General features: G+C 43.7%; 1 protein-coding gene and 1 non-coding gene across 5 annotated transcripts; one reads left to right on the top strand and one right to left on the bottom strand.

Annotated features, from left to right (window-relative positions):
• Positions 1-1,415: 1,415 nt before the first annotated feature.
• On the bottom strand, positions 1,416-14,451 carry POLDIP3 (DNA polymerase delta interacting protein 3). Of its 4 annotated transcripts, none has more exons than XM_085224958.1 (9): positions 14,294-14,451; positions 10,348-10,735; positions 8,094-8,171; positions 5,742-5,837; positions 4,779-4,961; positions 3,815-3,892; positions 3,111-3,240; positions 2,195-2,261; positions 1,416-1,903 (listed from the first exon to the last, which is right to left on the bottom strand). In XM_085224958.1, the coding sequence occupies exons 1-9, from the start codon at positions 14,350-14,352 to the stop codon at positions 1,729-1,731; spliced, it is 1,254 nt and encodes a 417-aa protein (XP_085081084.1). In that variant the 5' UTR covers positions 14,353-14,451; the 3' UTR covers positions 1,416-1,728. The 4 variants fall into 4 exon arrangements, with proteins under 4 accessions (XP_085081084.1, XP_085081089.1, XP_010708491.1 ...); XM_085224963.1 differs by having other exon boundaries at positions 8,094-8,168; XM_010710189.4 differs by lacking the exon at positions 14,294-14,451 and adding an exon at positions 13,963-14,271.
• Positions 14,452-14,713: 262 nt separating this feature from the next.
• On the top strand, positions 14,714-14,862 carry LOC116216219 (U12 minor spliceosomal RNA). The gene has a single exon (XR_004158678.1). It is a non-coding gene; the product is annotated as a U12 minor spliceosomal RNA (small nuclear RNA).
• Positions 14,863-15,933: the final 1,071 nt, after the last annotated feature.

Here is a 15,933-nt window from a genome sequence, read left to right as displayed (position 1 = left end):
TGGTGGGTGATCTAAGAAAGGGGAACAACAGCTGTCTTAAGACCCCTCCCTTACAAACATCTGCAGGTCACATGAAGCACCCCACCATACTAGTGTTTTACTAGATTTCCAAACCAAAGAGAATAATCTGAAAAAACAAGTCCTGTCAAGTCCCCAGTTATTTTCCATGGCTAAGAGGATCAGTGTGAGATAAGGAATGGTTTGCACCAGCTAGATAGAGCAAAGAGTTACTAGAGAATAAAAAAGCAAAAGAAACACCGATTTGACCAAGAATTGGGATCTGGACCTACAATGATTACAGAAAGCTCACTGAAGTTCAGCAGACCTGAAAAGAATGGATTAGGTCCGTCTTCTAGCTCAAAGGCTCAAATTCAAATCCCAACCAGATTGTGGCAGTGGCATCTTTTCCTCTCTTATAATTTGAACTAATACAAATGGAGCTACTGGGGCTTCAAACATCCATGACACAAATGCTGTACTGACAAAGTACTGAAGTGCCACCTCGTGGCCTGTAGCGCATCATGGATGTTCATGGGCCAAAGTTGTGTCCTTGTTGCTCACACAGCACATGTGTAACACTCTTCTCCAGTGTCTTCTCTTACAGGGCACTGCCTGCTCACCTCCAAAATCTCTCCTTGCAGCAAGGAAGCACATCGATCATCCTCCAAACCCACCTACGTAAGCTGCAGGCCTGCACAGCAGCCAAACATTGCCCAAATATATATGCCTCTCAAAAAAGTGATTTCTCTTAAGCAAGTGAAGACTGCTTACATGTTAGTACTGGAAAAAGGCCCCAGCTCCTTCCTTTTCATAAAAGGAGACTGGTTAAATCAGAAGGTAAGAAAAAAAAAAAAAAAAATCCCTGCATTAGCAGGAAGATGCAAGATAATATATTGGGAACAAAACACCAGGATGTCCTCTAGCTCCAAACACAATCCTGGTTGTTTTTCAGACCAGAAAGGAGAGAGCAACTCCACTCACCCTAAAGGGCTAATAAATTCATTATACAAATGCCAGAGCCTTTTTTCCCCCCCACCTTCAGTATTACCAGACTTGAAGGATCCCTCCCATAGCACAAGAGGTGCAAAATGGGTGCCGCACTCATGCTTATGTCCATTCTGCCCAAAGCTTCCATGGGCTGGCATACACAGTGGGAAACTCAGTTTTTCATGTGTTTTCTCAACGTCACAGCTGCCGAGCAGAAAAATATTCAGCAGTCAGAATTAAACTGTATGCAATTAAATGCATTTAAGTCCAAGATGCAAGATGGCACAATTCCTATATGCAACCACACCTGATTTGGTACCTGGTGCAGAAATTTCTGAACCTATGCGCTGTTCTTGCACGATGAAAATCAAGAGAATGCATCTTTTAGTTAAAGGTAGGTCAGAAGAGAAGAGATTGCCAACCCTTCCTTCAAAGTCTATGTGCACTTTTAATGGCCACTAGGGGCTTTGGAGTAAAGGAGGGAGTTACATGGTATATGCTTAGTAATATTATTACTGGCAGAAGGGGGAGGTTATTCTCTTGGAAAAAAAATCGTGGAAGAAAACTCCAACTATGAAAACAGAAAGTACACACACAAAAGGAAACACTACTGTACAGTAAGGTAGCAATCATAGAAAACAAAAAGATCTTCAAGGCAGGCAAATGCAAAAATCTGCACTCCTGCAGTTTTCTCATTCACAACTTAAACGAGTTTTCCAGTCCACTGCTCACTGCCCCTTCTCAGAGTTTGATTTTGAATTCTGTGGGCTGCACAGATGCAGAGACCCCTGAGGATTTGAAGAGTGCCTTCAAGATGGTATCAGGGTCCACCTCAGCTGTGGGATTTGATGCAGCACTTGCACTTGACCGGCGGGGTTCCCCTTCCTTCTTCACAGAAGGGGTATCACTCAATCGGCTGGAGGATTAAACAAATATACAGACAGCATTTAACCTCTCATTATAAAATAAAATTTAACACAATGCCTGTATTTGCTGTTCTCAGTATTCACCCTTCACATTATAAGAATCCCAGTGCTGAGAACATTATGTAGTGAAACAATATTGCGCTCAACTCAATGAAGAGCCACAGATTAAGAGAATATTCCGAGGACAGTTTGCCAACAGTTTTTCTACCATCCCTTCAGATTCTCCTCAAACAGAATGTGAAAATACATTTGGTTCTTTCCCGTATCCAAAGGGCACTTACAGCAATATAGGCTGGTCTGAGGTGATGACATTTCCATTCATATGAAGGTTACATTTCATTGGCTGACCTAGACAAAAACAGAGTCCTCATCTTAAGATCCCAGTTTTGGAAAACACCAGGTACATCGTGCAGTAGTGCAAGCAACAGATTCCACACATGGAGGACACACAAGAAGGAATAGCTGATATCTTTTCTTACAAAATCAGAGGCAAAAGAGCCACTGAAACACTCAGTGCTGTATGAAGAATTGCACCAATTAACAAAGTACATATTGGTGAAAAGCCCTTATAGATGCACAGTGATCTAATATTCTCAGCTGTCTGTTCTTCATTTGATATTCATAACTTGCCACTCATCCAGAGAAAGCAGCAGCACCCATTTCCAGCTAGAAATTAACAGCTATTTTCAGTCTATAACAAAATGCAGATACATGCAGACTAAGAAGTGCATTGTTCAAGGTTTACAGAGAAGCTGACAGCAATTGTTATAGAAGCCTCATTCAAAATGTCCCTGACTACACCTCGAGACTTTTGCAGATACTAGTTTTACTTGTACTTTGCAAGCAGCTACTCTCTAAGCATTAATTCCTTCCTAAAGACAATCTAGCTCTTGGCACTGGGTTAGAAATAACAGAAATTTGATCTGGAGGTCAAAACAATGGAATCACTGGAAGCCTGCCTCTATCTCTGCGCATTCTCTTTTTGGGAAAAGATTTTCTCTAAACGTTACGTAAATGAATTATCCACGTATCCAACATGCATTACGTTGTCCAGCTATTGAATCAATTTTCTGGCATTTCCTCTCTTGGCAGCACAAGGAGCACTGAAATGCTTTTTAAACTCTCTCCTGAAGTAGAAAACGTTTGTTTTTTTTTTGTTGATTTATCCATCTTCAATGTAACCCTGCTCAAACTTACCATCTAAGCATCTGTTGTTGTATTTCTTATATGCTGTGATTGCATCTTCTTTCTTCACAAAGACTACCTCAGCCACTCCTGGGTGCACCAGCCGGGCTCGCTTCAGAGCACCGCACACACAGAACAACTCCTGAGGACAGAGTGTTAGTCACGACTGTGGTCACAAAAGAAGTACACTGGAACAATGGGTGAGAAAGGCTCAGTTTCCCAATTACATTCCCACTCCTCCTCAGTAAATACATGGCAGAATCTGACCACTGCAACTTGTCTTCATGTGGTTGCTATGACTAAGTACTGGGCATTAGTAAGTAATGCAGGCTGGACAAACCTCTATAATGGCACCAACACGAGCAAAAATGTTTGTGAGCCCGAGTACAGAGCCTTAAACACCATGTTTGTTCTCTGTCTGCTGAGAACAGAAGAACTTCGGTAATTTGCACCTGTGTATAAGTTCAAGGAAAACACTAAACATCACTTGGCTGACGAAGTCTAAGTGATATCAGGTACCTCAGTACGCCCTAGAAATGGCCTTTTCTACCACCTTCTTGAGTCCAGATTTTTTTTTTTTTTTTTTAGTGGAAAACCCAGCCCACCCCACTGCCAAAACAGGAAACTCTCAGCTTGTACAAGTAAAGCAAAGTCATATCATATCTTTCCTCACTGCATTCACCATAAAGGGATTTAACACAGTAAGCAATACTCACAACAATGTCTTCCTCAGTGACTCGAGGATGCAGATTGTTTACAGTCATCTTTGTGCCTTCCAAAGGACTGAAGGCCAGCTGCCAACACAATAAACACAAGTCAGAAATGCAGCAGACATCACAGCAGATAAAAATCACTACAAGGATGCCTATGAAAGTTGGTATACATACATAAAGGAGAAAACTAGAGCTAGCAATGGGAAATATTGATGCTTGAAAAAGCCCAGACCATCTAGAATGAAAGCAAGCTACTTTTTAATGCTAACTTGTTTCTGAAGTAACTCTTCTCTCTCATTTCCAAGTGTAACATGAACTTAATCTACCTATATACACGAGTTATGCCAGACTCCCCTTCATTTTAAGAGCATATCTAAGCTACACTCTGAACCAGCTAGCAAATCTCAGGTACGGCTCCAGCCTCTGGAGAGCTTGCTGAACTTAACCTGAGAACACCTGTACCCAGCACCAGGAAGTCTGGCAAAGCAATTCCAGGCAGGTTGTCTACAAAGTACCTGAGAGGTTCTTGCACAGACAGCAAGAAGCTACGTCTGGAAGAATCTTGTTCTTCTCTTTGCTAACAGCAGAAGGTAGAAGGCTGTGTTACTAATAGCGTTACGACATTATTCCTAGGAACATGGAATTCACCGAAGGGTGCCCAAATAATAACTGCCATCTGCCTGTAGCATCTTCCCTGTCTCCTCTCATGCCACACGCTCACATGCTAGACAGAAGAATGAACTATGATAACACTGTCTGAGAATTCCCAGTCTCTCAAGCACCAGAGAGGATGATGTACAGACAAGTTTTAAATTCTTGGTGGACAGGTTGTAGCTATCAGCTTTTAGCCCCACAGGTAGCAGTGGGTGCCTGGCAGAAGCAAATTACTCAAAAAACCAACAAACAGCAAAGTTCAGATGTTTCAAAGACTTATGTTAACTAGCACATCCCACTTTCCTGAGCTCACCTCAACAGGTGCTGGCTCTTTTGGAGGCTCCTCCTTTGTCACCAAAGTTCGAGACATGTTTGTCAAGGCCTTTGTCCTCATTGGGGAAGGAGGTGCAGGAGGAGCTGTGTATGTATCATTCTGGACCACTTTAGTCAGGGGAACAGTCTTGGACAGAGAGAACTTATTGCCACTCAGCCCAGCCTATGGGAGAAGAGAACAAAATAGCCATGAGAGCTGTAGGCTGCAAAAGCAGGCCCTCTTTCTCAAGCACCAACAACAGGATAGCACTGAAAACTACATGTCCTCCACAGTTTCAAAACTACTGCAGTGCTGAAGACTTTAGTTGATTTTGTCTCAAAGCTGAGAGGTTTTTTTTAGCATGTTTACCTCAAAAGAGCACTTCCCTTGCAAAAGAACACCATGCTTAAATCTCACATCCTCTTTAAATGAACATTACCAGTGCAGTTCAAATTCGGAAAAACACCTTTTTTCAAATGTGCCCAGTGATCGTCAAGTATTTAACAAAATGTAACAAAGACCATTCATTTACACATACAAAAAAAGTGAGCTACCCTAGGACAAACAGCAGTAATTCTTCAGAAACATCAAGCTGCCAACTCTGATTTTGCATGGCAAGTGATTTCCTGCTCTGATGCCCAGTCTATAAAAGCAGTAGAAAACCTCCCTTGCACTTTCCCAACAAGAAAGTCAAAAGCTAACATGCAGGAGCCTACCATAAAGGGAGACAGCACACATTCTTGCTGCAAAAGGCCTATAGAATCAGTTAGCCTAAAAGGGAATCTGTTCCCAAAATAGCACTGGAAGCACTGGCACAAAGAGAAGGGCGGGGTGAGGAATAAACATCTCAGGGTGAAGCACTGTTGACATACTTCAAAAGAGCATAAACCCTGTAAAACTGCAGCCTATGCATCTACTCCATATGAGTATGGTGTGGTGGGGACTGTTCAGATCATCCCTTACCACGTTGTGAAGGAAACTGTTTGTGGTGGTGATCTTCATCTGTTTGCTAGGAAGAGTGGAGACACTTTCATCATCATCTTCCACATCATACAGACCCTGAAAAGAAGCAAGGTAACAGTTCACAAACAGGCAGGTTAGTTTAGACATCATTTCCAAAATAAACAATTTTCTGCTGCCTTTATCACTTTCAAAAGACAGGTGGTAACATGAGGAAGTGAACGCAGAACCGTTTTCGGTTAGAAAGGATCTTAAAGACCATCTGGTTGTTCTCACCCATGGCAGGGGATGAAACTACCTCCCACTACATCAGGTTGATCAAAGCCCCATCCAGCTTGGCCTTGCACGCATCCAAGGATGAGGCACCAACAAATTCTCTGGGCAGCTTGTTCCAGTGCCTCGCTACTCTCATCGTGTTCTCACCACAAAGAATTGCTTCCTTGTATCTATCCTGTATTTACCCCGTTTTACCTTAGAACTGTTAAACCTTGTCCTAACACTAAACTCCCCAGAAGAGTCCCTCTCCACTTTTCCTACAGGACCCGCTTAAATACTGAAAGGCTGCAACAGTGTCTCCCTAGAGCCTTCTGTTCTCCAGGCTGAACCACCTCAACTTTCCCAGCCTGCCTAGGAGAGGTGCTCCAGTCCTCTGCTCGTTCTTATGGTCCCCTTCTAGACCAGGTCCAGCAGGTCCATGTCCTTCTCACACAGCAGGTCTCAGAGCTGAATGCAGTGCTCCAGGTGGGATATCACATGAATGGAGTAGAGTAGGTCAGTCACCTCCCTTGACCTGCTGCTCACATTTCTTTTGATGCAGCCTAGGATACAGTTCACTGTCTGGGCTACAAGCACACACTGGTAGCTAATTTTGAGCTTTTCATTCATCAGTACCCTGAAGTCCTTCTCTGCTGGGCTGCTCTCTACCAACACTCAACTTGTATTCATGTTTAGGACTGCAAACACAATGTTTGCATGCTCAGAATTCCACAACTTCTTTGGACTTCACTTCTGTCCTCAAAACTACAGGACAGAGCCTGAAGTATACACAAGTCCATTTCATAGCATCAGTTTAAGTACTATCAAACTTCCTTCTTAGAAATGCTGTTTCCCCAGCTGTATTGAAGCCACATAGAGAGTTCTTTAATCTCTAGACCTCTTCAGCACTCATGAAACTACAATGCTAGAATAAAGTCTTAACATCTTACATTTTAACTCCTTGCTAGCTCTAGAGTTGAAGCTTGTACGTATGATTTTTTAATTTTGTTTAAGCAGGTGCTTGCTGAATCTGAACTGAACATTCCTTTTGAACAGTATGCTTTCCTCAGCACAGCACACGCCTGTCTGGCACTAGAAACACTGTACTACGAGGTTTACTGAATGAGTAATTCACTTCTCACTTCTACTTAATGCCCACAGCCCTGCTTAAAATACTGAGTCTAACACCTACATAAATATTTTTTGGTATACTCTGAATAATGATGTTGCTAAGAAAAGTCTAAGAAAAAAGTCTAGACGTACATGGCACTGTCCAGAACATTGAAAGTTATAGCTTAAAAGTTTTTCATTAATTCAGCAGAACGGTGAAGAAAAAAATTGATGGAATAGCAGTGATAACTTGAAAAATAAGTGGGTTTCATGGTCAGCAAGATTCTGGTTTACAAACAGAAAAGTAGTTAAAACCATTATTTTTGCTTGTTTGAAGAAAAACAAACAAGTAAAAATAATAATAACATAGGAGAGTTGTGCAGAAAACTAGGAAAAATGCTAGCCATCTGGACAATATACTTGAATTAGAGACAAAGTGAAATACACTCAAGATTTATTGTAACGAGGTCCAAATAGTAAAGGCAGTAAGTGACAGCATCTGGGAACTGTCATGGCAACAGGTCAATGCAGAGATAAACAGATAAAGTTACCATAATTGAGGCAAAAAATAAGCAATGACATGATACTGTCAATGTCAGCTTGTCAATATGTCATAGTTTATGAATGCACATACACAAAATATGCAACATAAATATAATCCCTGTGAAAGAACCCAAGGTGGGGTAAGGCAGCTGAATGCTTGAGGGCTGTGGCAAAGTCCTTCAAAACTGATCTCAGGAGAAACAGCACAAATTCTAGGGTTTTCCTCACACAAAATCTGCTTGATATAGCAGCACAGAGAGCTTATAAAAAGAACAGTTAAATCACCACCAGGTTTTCAGCCTATAACCATCAAGCTGTCAGAGAACATCCAAACTCTCTTTTCTTTCCTACCTTATCTGCCAACGTTTATGGATACCTTCCTGCTTTCTCTATTCACCTCTATCCCCAAAAATAAAAGGTTAAAAACAGCACAGAGAGAGCACACACCTGTTTATGTGTGTGGTTGTTCACCACATTGATCCTCATTCCTGCTGGATGATGTCCAGGAACAACGGGAGCTTTCTGCTACAATCAAAGAGAAAGAACCAAAGTATTAAACACTGCAGTCCACCAAATCCTCATTTCAGGAGACTGAAGCTGTCACTGATAACCTGATATCACATAAATGAGATTTACCTTCTCATTCTTCAAACATCTTTTAGATGTTATGTAATATTGTGAAATGCCTGCTGTAATGTTAAATACGAGATGCCTGCACTTGAAGAAATAAAAATCCACAGCCACATAGGTAACTTTTCATTCAAATTACTTGCATGTTAGTCTAAGTTAAATCAGAAGAGGATTTATTTCCAGCTCTGACAGCACTGATCAGTTTTTACTGCTGTAAATACAAAACCAGGAGGAGGGTAAAATCAATAAGCAACGTTTCTACCATGCTACATAAATGAAAAGATATCCATTTCCATTAAGTTCAACAAGTTGGGATGCAACATAGCTTATTTGTTCAGATCCATTTCAAAGGAGAAGCACATACTGCCACTTCACACTAGAGCTGGAATAAGACTAGTGCTAGAATAAAATGATGCATGAGACTGTGTACCTGACCCTTTGGCTGTCTCATCTGCTACCTTGTGAAAACAGGGAAATTGCAACAGAAGTAGTCATGGAACACAGCTGCACTCAGCAACCGAAAACAACCTGCAGTTACCTCAAAAATACCCTCTGTGTTTTTGAAAACCTTGGAAGTTACCAATTACAGAGAATAACGTCCTACAAAAATACTTTGTACAATCAGTAAAAATTTCAGATTGCGTCTTGGATCAAGACACGTCAGTTTGATTCTGCTCCCACATTTGGGAACATAAGAAGGCCAATTGGAATTTCAATATAAATCTTTTAAAAAAAATAAATTCTAAGGTAACTGCTTATGTGCATGGTTTTGTCTATAGCCCCAGTCATCACATCATTCTACAGCATTTTTATAACAATATGCTAATAAGCACCGCAGATCAAACCATGTGATTTAAACAAAAAATTAAGAAAAGCAGCAGCTCAGTCAGGCCAGAGCAGGTTGCTGCAGAAGCAAGTCTCCACAAACTATTTTAACACCTAGATACTTTCTAACAACGTTCAACTCCCAATGGAAGGGATCTGGACAGTACAAGTATTAATTACCCTGCTAATTTGAGGCTATTGAGCAGACTGCTCTATTGGTCCGTGATCAGCCCTTCCTACTACCACAACTGTTCTCTCTCCTCCTTTGGCCAGAACTTTTGTTCCCACCTGAGCAGTAAAATCTGAAGAGGCAACGGGTAGTTTTCTGCAGAGCAGAAAAACTCATCTGGGCTTTCAAACTGATGAGGACAGAGATGTTCTGGTATGTGCAAGCACACTGCTGATCTTCAGGAGGAGGGAAAAGAAAAGGTGGACTAGGAACTAGAGATACATCCTTGCAACATGCTTGAAGAGGTGAGGAACACAGCCACTCCTCCAACAGCAATCCTGACATTCTGGAAACTTCTCTTCTGCCTCTGCTCTCTGTATTTAACACACGCTGTTTAATAGATGTTAGCCTGAGAAATCAAGTAAGAAGCAAGTTACTGCGCATATAGCACAGAACTTTCAAATCAGTCAAAGGAAACCAGCAGCTCACAGGGACCAAATAGTTATTCTGCAGCTGGAAGAAAACCCAAACCTCAGCAGGACTGCATCACATAACCAAGGAATTCCCTGGAAGCCAGGATTTTCCTGATAAGTGGGTGAGTGGAAACATAAACCGCAGAAAGGCACACACACTTTTCAAGCTGCTTCAAGATACAAACACGGTTGTATATTCTAAACTGTTATCTCACCACTAAGATGAATTAGCTGTCTAGACAGGGCAATCTACCACACCAGACTCTTGCAAAGAACAGCAGTATGACAAAAAAATGCAAATTTCTTTGGATTTTATGTGGGGGAACAGACATAACAGTCTAAAATAACTACTTTACTGCTGAAAAGAGCACTCCTTTCAATTTTATTGGGCCAAAAAATTCAAATGAAAGCTTGGATTCTTCAAAAAACCCTAAGCAGCCACAAGGACACCAGAAAGATTCTGAATCCTGCTCTACAGACTGGGTTGAACTGCATCACCATCACTTCTGCTGTAAACAAGGGAACGCTTTCACACAAGTGTTATTATTTTCAGTGGGCTGCTGCAGAATGACTGAGAAGCTCAAAGCTGGCTTGCATGACCTACTTGGATAGTCTTGGTGATTTTCACAGCTGGATTTACTGTCCCCATAGTTGGGCTGATAGCAGCTGGAGTGTTCCTTTTTAAACTGATCTTCTCTCTGGCGTCTACCACTTTGGTCACCTTTTCAGCAGCAACACTTTGCTGCTTACGGGAATTCAGCATCTCTCGAGCATCCTGCACCTTCCCTTTTATTTTGAACCGAGCGTCCCTTTGAATCAGTTTTTCACGAGCATCTTTAACTCCCAGTTTGTGCCGGGCATCAGTGAGGCCAATCTTCTGTCGAGCATCAAATGTCCGCTGGAAGTTGACAGCTGGTGGTGATCTACTTAAAATATTTTGCTGGATCCCAACGCGAGATCTAATACCTCCAAATACTGGCCTTGTGTTAAGCCTGAAAACAAACAAAAAAAGGTTTCAGACATTGTAAGACGTGATACAGTATCCACAGAAGTATTTGTGCTATTGCTAACAAAAGCTCATTATTACTGCACACAGCTCCAACCAAGGTCTGACAACCAAACACAGCAGCACGGCTCCTAAGCTGTTTCATGCCAGATCTTGCTCCACATGTAAATAGCTAAGGAACTGTTTTCCAAAATCCTTAAGCTCACGTTTACAAACTTAAGGGCCTGACTATAGACATGCTAAAAACACACTAGATTTAAATAAAATTCATCAAAAACTTAAGCACTTTGGGGAATCCTATGAAGACAAGGAGGAACAGAAAGAGATTTTCTAATCTTAGGAGTGAGCAGCTCTGCTAAACATCTCCTGTAATACAACAATACGCCTTAATACGAAGAAAACATGGAACTATATTCGATTTCAAGATTTCTGGGCAGCAAACTCAGATTTCTGGGATGGTAGAAGGCTTGGATTTTAGAATGCACAAGCAAAAGCACCAACCTCAGTCCAAAGCAGTCCCAAAATTGTTTCACTCCTAGCAAGAATACACACCAGGAAAACCATCTTTCAACATCACTGCCTCTCCCTTCAACTACTGACAGAACTGCTACCTGTACTTTTTAAGTACACCATTTTCATCACAAAACTGAACACAGACTGTAACAGTCCACAGGACAAACAATGTTTGTACACAAGTATTACTAAGCAGCAGCCCATTGTGTAGTGAAGCAGGAACTAGCTTCCTGTTACAGGTCTGCTTTACTTTTCCCAAACTCCTCCTAGGAGGGAGATTATCTAATTATTAAGGCATGTCCTCCCTTAAATACCTTGTTAAGTTTTAGGACTGTTTCTTTTCATTAAGTTTCTTTCTTGTAAGCAGGTAACAAAGTTGCAAGAAACTGAATATTCTTAGGTCAGCTTTTCTAAAAATTCAAAATAAGATATGGTGCTATAGTGCTTATCTGCTTTCTGAAACACATCACACAGTACTTTAGCCTAAAATTAGTTATCTAGAATTTATTTAATATCTAAAAGACTAATACCACATATTCAAATGATGATACAATTTTTCATATGGAATCACACAACGGCCAGGGTTGGAAGGGAACTCAAGGATCACAAAGCTCCAACCCCTCTGCCACATGCAGGGCCACCAACCTCCACATTTAATGCTAGACCAGGCTGCTCAGGGCCCCATCCAACCTGGCCTTGAACACCTCCAGGGACAGGGCATCCACAACCTCTTTGGGCAGCCTGTTCCAGCACCTCACCACTCTCACAGTAAAGAGCTTCCCCCTGACATCCAACCTACATCTTCCCTCCCTCAAATTAAAACTATTTCCTCTTGTCCTGCTGTTATAGAATCATAGTTATCTACCCTTTTAAAAAGTTGACTCCTGTTTTATAGGCTCCCTTTAGGGACTGAATTGCAGCGTTTACTCAGCTAACTCTACAACCTGAACGTTATTTACCATCACATTAACAGTGGAGAGATCTGTGGAAAAGATAAAAAAGACTGAACACGCACTGCCATGTCTCTACTCAAAGACATGCTGCATCCAGAACTGGAAAGCTAGGCCTGAGGTGCCACAGTATTACCTCAGAATCCTAAGAGGTAAGAATCCTACAGCTGCTCTGTCACACAATCAGAGCTCACCAGATATACAAGACAGGAGTATTACTAAGACTGTTTATTAAAATATTTCCAGAAGAATACGAAACAATAAATACTCATATTTAATCAATAAAGCTAACAACCACTAAGCAATGCTTCCCTTGCTATTTTAAAAAGCATTAATTCGGCAAAGTTGAAAGTATTTTTAGTTAGAGTAAAGCTTGATGAATGGTTCTTCTTAATAAACATAAAGGGCAAAGCAAAACCAGAAATCCATGTACCAGCATTTAAGCCAGAATTAGTTAGACTGTTAATAATGTGTTCAGTTAGGAAACTCTGTACTGAAGATTATACCTTCTCTGAATGTTTTGTTTATCCTAATAAGCAATTCTTCTCTGTGAAGAATTACTTACCCTGGAACAGCACAAACTGTTCTGGGATCTGTACCCATTTTGTGCCACTCACCTGAAATACAAGGGAATTTCAAACATCCCTTTCAACTACTACAAGCTCTGACTTACTGCATCATACAACATTTTACAGGCTAGCATATTTTATAGCTGAAGATTTTTGAATTATCATTTTGTGTAGACTACTAAAGAGCATGTAATACAATTCGACAAGTCTATTCTGCTTGCCTAACCTTCCAAATGCAACTTGGCTGCCTCAGAAATCTAATGAGTTAAGCCAAATATGTAAAACAAGTGAAATGCAAGGTACAAAAGTTCTTATAGTGCTACTGAGAGATTTCTGTTCCACAGAAAAAAAAGCAGAGAAATTTCCTTTGAGAAACGAAAGTGAAGGAGGATGTGAAAAAGAAGAAAGGCGGCGTTCTGCACATTAAGCAGTGTAAGACTGTTCCAAACATGGAGGATAACATGAATGAAAGCACAAAGTTAAGGCCTCGTTTACAGCCCAATTAGAGGCATTTTATACCATAAGCCTTTCGAAATACTATTGCAGACATGTAAGTGCAGACCTGTTAAATAAATGGTTGCCCCTCAGTGATCATTAAATAAACAAAACAAAATCAGAACTAACATAGATGGGAGAAAACTACAGTCTGCAAGAGGATGGAAAGCAGGTAAGAACTGCAACTGCTGCTCTAAACGGTCTGGGCTACACGGAGGACATCTGCCATACAAAAGAGTGCGGAGCCATACAGAATCACAGAATCACCAAGGTTGGAAAAGACCTTCAAGATCACCCAGTCTGACCACCCACTTATCACCAACAGTTCTCATTAAACCATGTCCCTCAACAAAACGTCCAAACGTTCCTTGAACGCCTTCAGGGTTGGTGACTCCACACCTCCCTGGGCAGCCCATTCCAGTGCTTGACCACTCTTTCAGAAAAGTAGTATTTCCTAAAGTCCAGCCTAAATCTCCCCATTCCCTCTAGTTCTATCACCAGTTACAAGAGAGAAGAGGCCAATCTCCAGCTCACTACAAGCTCCCTTCAGGTAGTTATAGAGAGCAATAAGGTCTCCCCCGAGCCTCCTCCAGACTGAAGACGTAACGCTCCCTACATCCACACAAGCATTGAAGCAATGAGGCAAGGAATTCCGGCCAAGCCACAGAGAGCCGAGGGGCAGACACCTCAACCTCGCCGGAGCCATCGCAACCCGAGGCCTTCCCCGTGCTGATCCCAACGGACACAACCCGTGCGGCACCTCCCACACCGCCCCATCCACCGCGCCGCTGAGCGGGCCCGGCCAGGGTGGGATCGGGCCCGGCCCAGTCCTGAGCGACGGCCGCCGCCGCCCCGCACAGCGACGCCTAAGCCAATGGGAAGGCGAAGTGCGGGGCAGGGCCGGGCCGCGCCGAGGCGGGCTATCGCCAGCGGCCTCCGGAGCGGGACGGCCCGAAGGGAAAAGAGATGAAAACCCTGCAGCCGCCGGGCCCGGGGCGCCGCCCCCCGGCCGCTCACCTCCCCTTCACCGTCACACCGCGCTTCCGTATGAGCTCGTCTAACGACAGGTCCGCCATCTTGTTGCGGGGCCCAGCGATGAGACGCAGCCAGCGAACCGCGGACGTGACATCACGGCGCTTCCGCCGCTCTGAAGGCGGGCGGTTCCCGCCCCCGCCCCACCCGAGCGCGTAGGGGGTGGGGGAGGACGCGCGCGAGCTCGACACTCCCACAACCCCGCGCGGCGCTTCAGCTCTTATTTGCATACCGGTACCGGCGCGTTCCGGCCCGCGGCTGCTCAGAGCAGCGAGAGAAACGGACGAAAGGGTGGAGGGAGTGAGGGCACAGCCGGGGAATCTTAAGGGAGCAGGGAGGGCCGCTCGCCCTGACCACGAGAGGCCAAGCGTAGGGCCCTCCTGACAAGACCTAGAAAGGTAGTTTATGCCTTAAACTTATGAGTAAGGAAAATAACGACCCGGGGTGACGCCCGGGTCCTCACTACTGATGTGAGAGGAATTTTTGCGCGGGTACAGGTCGTCCCCGGGTGACCCGCTTACTTCGCGGGATGCCCAGGTGCAATGATCTGCCCGACCCTTTGTGCGTAGAGTTCGAAGGACAGAGCCCGTAGGGCGGCTCCTGAGGCGGAGCTGCTCTATGCTGCGGGGCGGGGCTGGGAGCTGCCCCGTGTGCACGCCGCCGTGTGGCGTTCGTTGTCCCGGAGCAACGTGCTGAGTGTGGCTGCAGCCTCTCTTCTCCGCTCTGATGCGGTGCGGCCCAAACAGTTCAAGCCTATCTTCCTTTCATCGAATCCCTCTGAGCATAAAAAGCGGCCCAAGCGGCTCAGATTCAAGCTGCGTCTCCCCTGTGTCTTGCTTCCTACTTGCAGGGAGACAGCGCAGTCAGGAGGGTTGAGTGTGAGGCTCCTTGCCCCCCTGTGCTGAACCCCATGAGAAGCCCAACTGCATCATTTATGGATCACGTGAAAATCTGGGTTAACCAGAACAGCATCCACAAACAGGGAGAATCAAATCAGAATGGGCATTTACAGCACTTCCTCATTGTGCGCTGCCAGCTGCTCATGTCTGGTTCATCACCTCAGTGGAGCTCATCCCCCCAGACACCCGGCGGGGCTCCTTGATCCCAGTGACAGCTGCACGACTGCAATGTCCTCTGGCAGAGTGCAGCCCACTGGCATGGATAGCCACCTCGTCTTGCTGGCTTCCCTTCCATCTGCCAGTCTCGCTCTTGGAATCAAAGGCGGTGTGCACCCAGCTTCAGCCCACTTTCTCTTCCATTTGCCACTCCCCAAGTCACTCCTCTTCCACGTGAGGAGTCCTTTTCCAGTTTCCAGTGTCGGGGTATCAGAAGAGACAAATAGCAAATCCAGATGTGTTCTGTCTTGTTGCCTGCTCATTTGCCAATGTTTCCTAATACTGGATTTAATTTTTCAGTCACTCTTGATGATTTCAGGCAGCTATCTATCAAAGCCACATCATTTTGCTGCTTGTCTTTTGTCTGTGCAGTGAGAATTTCTTTCCCTCAGAAGCATTGCTGCATTTATACACACCAAAATTCTGCTATTTTATTGCCACTCAGTCACTCAGTGTGTGAAATCTTCTGCTGTCCTCTCATCATGGACATGAGCCAACAGTGAGCACTTG

The sequence above is a fragment of the Meleagris gallopavo genome, chromosome 1 (assembly GCF_905368555.1).
Source record: "Meleagris gallopavo chromosome 1, MGAL_WU_HG_1.1, whole genome shotgun sequence".
In the NCBI taxonomy this organism is placed as follows: domain Eukaryota; kingdom Metazoa; phylum Chordata; class Aves; order Galliformes; family Phasianidae; genus Meleagris; species Meleagris gallopavo.
This window is presented reverse-complemented; position numbering and strand designations above follow the sequence as displayed.